General features: G+C 37.7%; 1 protein-coding gene across 6 annotated transcripts in view; it reads right to left on the bottom strand.

Moving 5' to 3' along the window:
• The window catches only part of LOC128685066 (carbohydrate sulfotransferase 15), a 92529-nt gene that overhangs the window by 42629 nt on the left and 37582 nt on the right, over positions 1-12318 (bottom strand). For 5 of the 6 annotated variants that reach the window (XM_053771526.2, XM_053771528.2, XM_053771531.2 and 2 more), the window contains exons 2-3: positions 2407-2547; positions 1984-2063 (exon numbers count right to left, since the gene is read on the bottom strand). The exons of the other annotated variant lie outside the window; for it this stretch is intronic. In XM_053771526.2, coding sequence (XP_053627501.2) covers positions 1984-2063; positions 2407-2500 — 174 coding nt within the window. In that variant the 5' untranslated portion in view covers positions 2501-2547. The remainder of the gene's footprint in view (positions 1-1983; positions 2064-2406; positions 2548-12318) is intronic. 6 annotated transcript variants of the gene reach the window in all.

Below are 12318 nucleotides of genomic sequence, written 5' to 3'. Positions count from 1 at the left end.
CAGTTACGTAAGCTTTCATTCCAATGTTCTACTTATGTATCTATAATGTTTCATGTTGTGTACTTTGACATTGTATAGAATCAGCCCAAGCCGTATACCTGCCATCTCTAGTTTGTATTAGTTGTATGTCGGGACGACATACGTTAGCGTCGCCGAGCTCTCAGTAGTAGTAACGTAGTAACCAGTTACCAGTAATCTCAGTAGTAGTAACGTAGTAACCAGTTACCAGTAACCAGTGTCCGTTGACTCACGACCAACCGTCTTGAGTCACGTCTTCATATTGTGCTGAGCTGACACTATTTCAAAACACCCACTGCGGGGTACTGGCCAGCCGCCTAGCGAGTGTTACGAGTGGAAGCAAGGAGATAGGTACGTCTGGCGGGCATTCTCCACATAACAGCAATTATACGTATAACAGCCTACGTGAGTATTTCTACCCTAATCCACGTATCGAACTCCCACATGATACCATACTTGTCACATTCGCCCACTCTGATACCTCCTCCCTGACAGTAACTCGTTACTTCCTTCCTGTTAAGTATTCCTTGATTCACTGCAGTGTTTTTCATATAATTCCTGCCAGCTCCTCAAGCTTTGGTACCAGTCTTTTGTGGGGTTTGCGTGTGTGGGTATAAAACCTGTGGAAAATACTGTATATTTTCCGGAAATACAGTAATTTATAGGTAAATAGATGGCCTATATTGTATTTAATAAAAATTATGTTATAAAAAATGGGAAGAAGCCTGCGCAGAAGATACTCGCCATTGTTGTTTGAATTTTGGATTAGAAACGTTGGTGAAATCGGAAGAATTTTCATGCTCTAGAGGTTAAAATTGGGCTGACACCTCTCAAATAGGAGCCGAAATTGTTGGATGTGCATTCCTGCATAATTTGAGATATAAGGCGACTGGACAAGACAGCCCCAAGAACCTCAGATAAGTTTATGTTTTTAACTCTGGCCAGTGTTATTTTCATGGATAGACAGAGAGGTTTTCTGAGTATGATACACCTTAATCTCCAGTCAAATTGGTGAGTGATATTAAGATATTCTCTTTCTGTTATGTAAATGTGTGTATATAATCCTTTTTTAATTTTAATATACAGTCCACAAATTTATAGATTTGCCAGCATTCCTGGTGATATATATTTCATTTGTAATTAATAGGTCCAGAGAAACTTGTGGACATGACAGTGGTAGGTATCGAAGGGGGACATTTTTTTGCAACCTAGGTGTCCCAAATTCCTACTTGTCTAACTGATAAATAATAATTATCTTTGTTCATTTACTGTTATGTACATAATGATACATTCAGATAAATGTAATTTTCCACAAAACCAGTGCGAAAAAGTATAATAAATAATGATAGTGTGTTATGACCCAGTATTTGCATATTTCATTTACAAGTTCAGATATAGCAAGCTGGTTTTTTTTTTCAATGGACTCGAACTGGGCTGGTTGAACCTGTGTAATGGAGACGCTTGCGCAACACATTTTATTGGTAAAAGTTTCGCTCACTTGAAACTATCAATTGTACTGACAAGCTTCCAGTGAACGAAGCGTTTCATAATACAGCGTTCTGGTATTACACGTGTTTTTTTTTTTATTACATTATGTGGGTATACATATACTGCACCTGGCTCCTCAAACTGGTAAAACTTGAAGTCCGGAATTCAATTTTTCAATGAATGGGTAGTTTTTTCTTTGTAATTTGTTGTCAGTTTATTATAATCCCGAGATATAAATCTGCTAGTTATACACATCAGTGATTTGACAAATATCCAGCCTATTTTACGTCTACAAATCTCGCAGTAACTCTAAACTCAAAATTGTGTCAACTCATTGAGAGCTCAGAAGCAGACAGGATTCTTGATCCAGGGAATTAAAGTTATCTTTCCTTCCTTGGATCAAAACTCATTACACTATTCCCCAGGCGTTGTATGACCTACAATTCTCAAAATGAATACAGTCCACAAAATACTCACGTTCAAAATTCCTATGTCATCAGTTTGAGGTTGACCTTGGGCTTCTAAGAATAGTATTGTGTTGGGCATTAGTCTCCTATCTGCAATTCAAGTTACAATTTAACTAAAAATTAATCTGTAATTATACTTTTTTTAATACATATTTCAAATTTAGCTAATATGTATATTTGCAAGTTTTCTTAATCGTGCTTATGAGAGACAATACAACTTTCAGCTCTGATAAATATCAAGAATGAACAACATTGTCATCAAATTTAGAATGGTTTAAATGAATACATCTCCTATAATAAACCTTAATTTTGTTTCCGAACTTTTTAGTGTTTTATATACGAAATTACCTCCCAGATATGGTTTACTATATTATTACTAAAACTAAGAACCTTTAATCACCTCACTAATTAGATGAGTTATCTTTTCACCTACTTGAGACATTAACAAGGATGTGATTGCCATAAAGAACGAAGATTATGAAAGAGAAGATGACAGCAGACGAGGCCAGGAACTGTGCTCTGCGCATGCTGGGGTGACCCTACCTTCACCATCCTCAAGTTCACACTCCACTCACTGTAAGGGTAAACCAAATACTTTAATAACAATTCGTTATGCAGAGTATGGTGTGACGATACTAGAAGATGGCCTAGTAATATTAAAGATACAGTATAATAAAGAGCAGCAGAGGGGTTGTTGAAATGGCTTGGTTATTTTTAAAGAGCCGAGTAGGATAGGCTGATCAAGGTGTATAATGCTAGGGTGGATGAAAGGTGCGAAGGAGACTATGAAATGGAAAGACACAAATGTAGTACGTGATTCTTTAATGACTACGTTTCGCACACACAAAGCAAATATGAGCTTGCTAGATTATAGTGGATATGGTGAACTACTCAGAAAAATCCCCAGTTTGCTCATCTGATCTCTAAAAATATTTGCTACTTTTACAACAGTGTGAAATCTCATTTCATATACAGAAGTGATTCATATATAACCTATCATTGTTCGCGAACCTTGTACAGCGTTCCTTCTTCTATGAAAAGATATTTGGGCCATAACCAAAGTCTACACTGCTTTGTGTCAGTGTTAAGTCCTGGATGAAATAATTTTCGTCAATATGAAAAAAAACTGGAAAACTATCTGAAATTCTTGTAACTAAAAAGTTATCCAAAAACAAAACAATCAAACTAACAATCAGATGAACGCCTACTCACTCCAACCGAAACAGCAAACAGACTTAATGTTTTCTTCTCCACCATAAGAAAAAATCTAGCAAACAAAATACCAAGCACAAACACCCGTCCATCAGACTACCTCATAGGTACCTACCCAAATACGCTATTCCTAGCTCCAACCAACCCCATAGAAGTTACGCTCATCATAAACACCCTTAAAAACAAGGCAGGAGACATAAACAACTTGTCTGCTTTTATGTACAAAAAAGCTTCTCAACTATTGTCACCAATTATTGCAACGCTCTTTAACAAATCCATTGAATCATCTACCTTCCCAACAATCCTCAAAATAGCGAGGGTCACTCCGATCCATAAAGGAGGTGACCAAGCTGACTTGAATAACTATAAACCAATATCTAACTTACCACTGCTCTCTAAAATCTTTGAAAAATTAATTCATAGACGGATCTATTCCTACCTCGTTTCACACAACATATTAAACCCTTGTCAGTTTGGATTCTGGAATAATAAAAGCACAAATGATGCTATCATACACATGCTAGAACTAATATATACCGCACTTGAAAAGAAAGAAGTCCCGCTGGGCATTTTCACTGATTTACGTAAAGCTTTCGATACAGTCGACTATGAACTGCTGTACTCCAAATTAATGCACTATGGTATCAGAGGCCACTCCCTCAACTACCTAAACTCATACCTTAGTAACAGGACTCAATATGTGCATGCAAATGATGCAAACTCTTCCACCCAACCAATTACAGTAGGAGTCCCACAAGGAAGCGTCCTTGGACCACTCCTCTTTCTCATCTACATCAATGATCTACTGAATGCATTACAGCTACTCAAACCCATTTATTTGCAGATGACACTACGTATGCCTTTTCCGACCCAAACACAGTCATACTAGCAAACACAGTCAAGGCTGAATTACAGAAAATATGCCTGGATGATAACTAACAAACTTACCCTGAACACTGATAAAACCTATTTCATTCAGTTTGGAAACAAAGCTGCAAATGATCCAATTAACATAACGCAAAATGGATCATCAGTCACAAGACTCACAGAGCGAAAATTCCTAGGTATCCACCTTGAAATTGATGGGCAGGAGGTATACCCTACTCATAAAACCAACCTCTTTATAAATTACTCAATATGCACACGCATATTCAAATTACACCAAAGTGGATAGGCCACTACCCTTTTATAACCCCACCTACCCCTCCTCCCTCCCCAACCTTTCCCACATTCCATCCTTACCCATCCTTCTTCCCCCCTCCAATCTTACCAAAGCTCTGGTCAGAACCTCAAACCTCAAACCTTGACAGTAGCCTTAAGTTCCGGACACACATACAACAAATCACCAAGAAAATCTCCAAGACTGTAGGCATACTATCAAAGATAAGGTACTACGTTCCACAATCAGCTCTCCTGGCACTGTACCATTCACTCATATACCCTTATCTTACATATGGAATTTGTGCATGGGGATCAACAACATCCAATCACCTAAAACCCCTAATAACCCAGCAAAAGGCAGCAGTAAGAATAATAAATTCCCACTCCCGCCAGCATACTCCACCAATTTTCAAGTCTGAATCCGCTCACCATTAAGAACATCCATACTTATTCATGTGCCTCCTACATACACAGAACAATACACGCAAATATAAACCCTCCACTCAAACTTCTCCTCACCAACCTAAACAGGACACATGACCACAACACAAGACAGATCTCTTTTTGATATACCTCGTGTCCATATCACACGGTGTAAAAACTATGCACATAAAGGGCCCCAAAATATGGAATTCATTACCAGAAGATATTAGAGTAACCCAGTCTGAAAATCAATTTAAGACTTCTCAAAAGCCACTTAATCACCCTAGACTAAATGCTAAATACTCAGTACACACTCGCCTATGTACTCCCACATCATAACTGAAAAATCACTTTGAACCTTTTATGCTTTGCTGACAGGAATATAATTGAATCATTGTTTTCACAAAAATCATTTTCGAATATATATCTTTGTATTATACAAATTTTGATTAATTTATAATTAATATTCTACTGTAAAACCATGAAATAATTACTATCCTACTGTACAACTATGATATACTCCTTAGTGTTAAGTAGTGTGGAAAATTGCATTTAGCTGAATGTATCATTATGTACATAACAGTAAATGAAGAGATAATTATTATTTATCAGTTAGACAAGTAGGAATTTGGGACACCTAGGTCGCAAAAAATGTCCCCCTTCGATACCTACCACTGTCATATCCACAAGTTGCTCTGGACCTATTAATTAAATGAAATATACATACACCAGGAATACTGGTAAATATATAAATTTGTGGACTGTATATTAAAAATAATAAATGGTTTTATATATATATACACAATTACATAAGAGAAGGAAAATATATCTTAATATCACTCACCAATTTGACTGGAGATTAATGTGTATCATACTCAGAAAAACCTCACTAACTAAATCTATGAAAATAATGCTGGCCAGAATTACACACAAATCTAGAGAGCTTATCTGAGGTTCCTGGAGCTGTCTTGTCCAGTCGTCTGATATCTCAAGTTATGCAGGAATGCACATCCACCAATTTCGCCTCCTATTTGAGGTGTCAACACAATTTTAACCTCTAGAGCACGAAAAATTCTTCCCATTACACCAACGTTTGTACAAAATTCAAAACCAAGATGGCGAGTGTCGTCTGTGCAGACGCAGGCTTTCCGTTTTCTATGACATAATATTATTAAATACAGTATGGCCATCTATTTACATATAAATACTGAATTTCTGGAAAATATATACAGTATTTTCCACAGGTAGACTAAGCCAATAATGTTAAGTTGGCCCATAATGCCTAGGCATAATAGAGGCTCTCTTTGCATTGCAACCCACTATTGTAAATACAAAATCTCAATGTACTGTTTGCAAAGACATAAAATAAATCAAATAAATAGATTTGTCAATAGGGTGAATTCTCATCAGAGGTCACCGGGTTGATTTCCATTACTCCAATTTGTTACTATCACACCACTATAAAATCTCACAACAAAAGATAGGCACTATATTTCAGCCTCACACTAAAGCCCTCGTCATCAAACAAAAACTGCACAAAGTTTGGTCACCTGGCCTAATTCACATGATGTAAACCAGATATAGGAAATAGGTCAGGTTCAGCAAGTCAGGTGCACGAGCAAGTAACTTCAGGACAAGAGCAGTTATTAGGCTACCACTATTATAAGGGGAAGAGCTAAAACCACGGGGGTGACAGTTCCTGGGAAACGGGAGGTACTCAGGGCCGGTCCAAGGGAGGACAGGTCTAAGTCCTCAAACCAAGAGCCCTGTGGAAAATTGCATTTATCTGAATGTAACTAATTATGTACATAACAGTAAATGATAATAAAGATAACTATTATTTATCAATGTTACATAGACAAGTAGGAATTTGGGACACCTAGGTCGCAAAAAATGTCCCCCTTCGATACCTACCACTGTCATAACCACAAGTTGCTCTGGACCTATTAATTAAATGAAATATATATACACCAGGAATACTGGTAAATATATAAATTTGTGGACTGAATATTAAAAATAATAAATGGTTATATATATACACAATTACATAACAGAAGGAAAATATATCTTAATATCACTCACCAATTTGACTGGAGATTAATGTGTATCATACTCAGAAAACTTCACACCAACTAAATCTATGAAAATAATGCTGGCCAGAATTACACACAAATCTAGAGAACTTATCTGAGGTTCCTGGAGCTGTCTTGTCCAGTCATCTGATATCTCAAGTTATGCAGGAATGCACATCCACCAATTTCGCCTCCTATTTGAGAGGTGTCAACACAATTTTAACCTCTAGAGCACGAAAAATTCTTCCCATTACACCAACGTTTGTACAAAATTCAAAAACCAAGATGGCGAGTCTCCTGCCCAGACGCAGGCTTTCCGTTTTCTATGACATAAATATTATTAAATACAGTATGACCATCTATTTACATATAAATACTGAATTTCTGGAAAATATATACAGTATTTTCCACAAGCCCCTTATCAGCATCAAGGCGCCTCCCTCGAGGGAACATACTAACTTTGCGAGATACTGTTCAAGAATCGTGATACAATCTTAGCCAATGTTAAGAAAGCAGCTTTCCGTTATTGCTCTTAACATTCTGATGAACTGCTGCATTATTTTATGCATATCTAATGGACAGAGATATACACCACAGCACCGTATCATCCTTTGCGGATGATACTAGGATCTGCATGAGGCTGTCATCTGCTGAGGACGCGGTTAACCTCCAAGAAGATATAAACAAAGTTTTCCAGTGGGCAACGGTAAACAATATGATGTTCAATGAGGACAAATTCCAACTACTCCATTATGGAAAACTGGAGGAGATAATAACTAGAACAGAGTATACTACTGACTCCGGCCATACAATAGAGCGGAAAAATAATGTAAGGGACCTGGGAGTAGTAATGTCTGAGGATCTCACTTTCAAGGATCACAACAGTGCCACGATCGCACGTGCAAAGAAAATGATAGGATGGATAATGAGAACTTTCAAAACGAGAGATGCCAAGCCCATGATGATCCTTTTCAAATCACTTGTTCTCTCTAGGCTGGAATACTGCTGTACATTAACATCTCCATTCAAAGCAGGTGAAATCGCAGATCTAGAGAGTGTACAGAGATCCTTTACTGCACGTATAAAGTTCTGTCAAGCACCTTAACTACTGGGAACGCTTGGAAGCACTTGACTTGTACTCGTTGGAATGCAGGAGGGAGAGATATATCATAATCTACACTTGGAAAATCTTGGAAGGAATGGTCCCAAATCTGCACACAGAAATCACTCCCTACGAAAGTAAAAGACTGGGCAGGCGATGCAAAATGCCCCCAATAAAAAGTAGGGGCGCCATTGGTACACTAAGAGAAAACACCATAAGTGTCCGGGGCCCAAAACTGTTCAACAGCCTCCCATCAAGCATTAGGGGAATTGCCAATAAACCCCTGGCTGCCTTCAAGAGAGCTGGACAGATACCTAAAGTCAGTGCCGGATCAGCCGTGCTGTGGCTCGTACGTTGGACTGCGTGCGACCAGCAGTAACAGCCTAGTTGATCAGGCCCTGATCCACCGGGAGGCCTGGTCATGGACCGGGCCGCGGGGGCGTTGATCCCCGGAATAACCTCCAGGTAACCTCCAGGCCATCGTGTGTTCAGATATTCTTGTGCTTAAATTTCTACCCATTAGTCTTTTATACGACTGGTTATATTTGCAAGGGAGGTTCGTTCATTGAAACTACTGATTCCACATTTACCTAATTTTGATACGATAATGGGTACAAATTTGATGAATAGGGGTTACATCCTGTACATGTTCAAGGTTTTGTTCTAAAGCATTCACAATATGGTAGCTGATATTGACTTTCACTTGGCCTTTTTATATCAACTATTCTCACGGGCCAGTGCGTTAACCACTGGCCTGTGAGTTATAGGATTCACTTGACATAGGTTCAAATGCCACCCGTTCCGTTATTTAGAATACTGCGAGCATTGGTAGGTATTTAATGACCATGAATCTGTAAGCTGAAACACGAGATCGTGGAACTCAATAATGTCAGGTGCTGGAAATAGTGACGGTATTAGTGACTATAATAATTAATTTATTTACTCCCCTCCCAAAAAAGGGAACAAATGTGAAATTTTCTGAAAAGCTCAAATGATGCACAACACTAACAGGCAGGTGACGACAGTGACATCAGATGTCAATACTGTCAATTTCATTGTGATAAAATAAATAGGCAAAGGTCTTTATATAAAATAAAATTTAAAAACTGCCCGCTCCCCCCCCCCCAAAAAAAAAATAGTTTTGTAATAAAAAATTACATTATCTTTGAAGGGCGTCAGAGGCGAGTTTTGCCCAGCATCTTGGTGTATTTATGTAACCCGGGGAATTTAACCATTTTTGGAGTCTGGCTGACGTCACGATCGTGACACTTCTGCTGTATAATGTTTGTTGTGGCGCTGTGTGGTGTGTGGAAATGTTTATCAAGCAGGAGATGAAATTAAGTTTTTTTTTTTTTTTTTTTTTTTACAAAGACATGGACATGTGCTGTGTCTCATTCTCTCTCGTGCGCACTCACACGCGAGGGTAAACACACACACAGGACCAGGAGCTGTAACTCGACCCCTGCAACCTACCACATATAAGTACACACACACAAACACACACACACACACACACACACACACACACACACACACACACACACACACACACACACACACACACACACACACACAGGAGCTATGATTCGACCCTTGAAACCACAAATGGGCGAGTAAACACAATAACTTCAGTCGTGCTGGAAGTGAACCTATTAAAGTGCCGGAGTTATTGAGCCAACAGTGGAATGCTGACATGCTCATCGTCCTACTAAAGTCTCCAGCTCAAGCTGACCCAAGTGACACTCGTGTAGATCTGTACGTTCTTGGGCTATGTTCAGCCACCGCGTTGCCAAACTTACAGCTCCCAGGTTTTTCGTACGATATCTCAGTGTCCAAACATCCAAGCTTTCATGCAAACTAGTGAATACGGCAAAATATTTCATTGCTAATGATATCTGAAATCCTGAGACTGTATCCATATTCTGTGTCTAATAGATAATTGATTTTAAGAGCCTGCAAGTCAATAATAACTGTTTTGTGACATTAAGATACTTCAATGTTTTTGTGATTGTTACTCCATGTTGTATTGAGATGCCTGTAATTTTTTTTTTCGCTACCGCTCATAGGATGATCATGGGGTGCACAATAAGCTGAGCACTCAGCCCTTCAACTAAACTGTAGTAAAATACACCTAACTCAGGGAAAATACTTTTTATAAAGAATTACAGGAAACTTTAATAAATTAACGCTGGAAACCTGGTAACAAAATTAACGTAGTAATATGAGGATAAGTCACAGAGACAGGTGGGGAGTGAGGCGTCGGTCAGGGTCACATCTCTTCCTGCTCTAATAGCCTATGACTCTTCTCCGGTGTTGTCTTACAAGCAGCACAACTAGCCCACTGACGGGGTTTTATACAGCACCAACTAAACAGCTGAAAAAATAAAAGTGGAAGCACGTTAGGTTCACTATCAAATGACTGGAGCTCTATCCTGGGCGAGTGTGGGCCAGGAGCTATACTGCCCTCGCCTATTTGTGGTTGCAAGGGTCGAGACACAGCTCCTGGCCCCGCCTCTTCACTGCCATTGTGTATGTCAGAGCTGGAATAAGATCCTAGTAAAAACTTACATTGGGTCGCAGCTGCTGGCTGTGCTAATCTGCAAAAGTCCATGTATGTGGAATGACACTGCTCCTCACTATTGTGCACCTCATGGTGAAGTGGGCAGTATTCCTGGCTTTGCACGCACGCACGCACACACACACACACACACACACGTACGTGCGTGCCGAATAGGTAAAAACTTGCAATTTTGGCTTAAATAGCAATGCTCTTCTTGCCGAATAAGGCAGAAAAAATTTATGTATGCAATAATTTCGCAAAAATCATTCTGAGCCTAACGAAAAAAAAAACCATTTCATCGTGTTTACCTGGAGAGAGTTCCGGGGGTCAACGCCCCCGCGGCCCGGTCTGTGACCATGCCTCCTGGTGGATCAGAGCCTGATCAACCAGGCTGTTATTAAATTGTAAACTTATCTAAAATATGTTTAGCTGGATTAGGCTAAATTAAATTGCGCTTGCTATAATAAGGTTAGGTAAGTTTTCTAAGGTTCTTTTGGTACAAAAATATTAATTTTTACATTAACAAATGAAAAGATATATTTTTAAACGAATAAGAGAAAATTTTTAGAAAGAACTTAATTTTAAACAAGTTCTTGCTAATTGACCAGTTTTACATTTTTGGCACACTATAATTATATATATATATATATATATATATATATATATATATATATATATATATATATATATATATATATATATATATATATATATATATATATATATATATAATTATAGTGTGCCAAAAATGTAAAACTGGTCAATTAGCAATTATATATATATATATATATATATATATATATATATATATATATATATATATATATATATATATATATATATATATTATATATGTTTATAACAGTTGAGATAGATAAAAACTAAGTCAAGTCTTATTTGTTTGTAACTAGCCTCACGACTTATTAACTCATCCTTCCATGTAAGCCTCTGACCACCCAAAGCTGTTATTATTGAGAAGGATGGGTTGAATATACATGCTTAATAAAAAAAGTTATATACCTATTAAGACATGTAATGCAAAGACATTTAGAGAGGAGTAAGCTTTTATGAAGACAAAGTTACTGTAGAAAATACTGTATTTTGTATGTAAATTGATGGAATATATTATAGGTAATAAAAATTAATTTGTAAATAAAGAACCAGCGATGGGTGAGCGTCGCTGGGGAAGGGGACGCCATTGTTTTTGAATGTGGTACAGGCACGCTAATGTAATGTGCATAAATTTTCGTCGCTCTAGGGGTTATATTGGGCTTAAAACCTCTCAAATAGGAGCCAAAATTGTTGGATTTGCAGTCTTGCATAACGTGAGCATTAAGCAGATGGACAGGACAGCTTGAGAACCCCAGCTAAGTTGTCTATTTATGTTGGAATTCTGGCCAGTATTTTCTTCATAAATTTAGGCAGGGGGGTATGACACACCATAATCTCCAGACTAATTGGCGAGTCTTATTAAGATAAATTCTCCTTCTGTTAAATAAATGTGTATATGTAATCATTTATTAATTTTAACGTACAGTCCACATATTTATATTAATGTTTACCATAATTCCTGGTAATGTATATTTCATTTGAAATTAATATGTCAAGAGTGACTTGTGGATATGACAGTAGTAGGTATCGAAGGAGGACATTTTTTGTGACCTAGGTGTCCTAAAATTCCTACTTGTCTCTAACTTTAATAAAAAATAATTATCTTTGTTACCATTTACTGGTATGTATCTTATGAGTTACATCCAGGTAAATTTAATTTTCCACAGTTACACTCAAGAAAAGCTTGATCAATATGTAACTTAG

This window comes from Cherax quadricarinatus, chromosome 5 (genome assembly GCF_038502225.1).
Source record: "Cherax quadricarinatus isolate ZL_2023a chromosome 5, ASM3850222v1, whole genome shotgun sequence".
NCBI lineage: Eukaryota > Metazoa > Arthropoda > Malacostraca > Decapoda > Parastacidae > Cherax > Cherax quadricarinatus.
The sequence above is the reverse complement of the archived record's forward strand: the minus strand, read 5'-3'. Positions and strand labels throughout refer to the sequence as shown.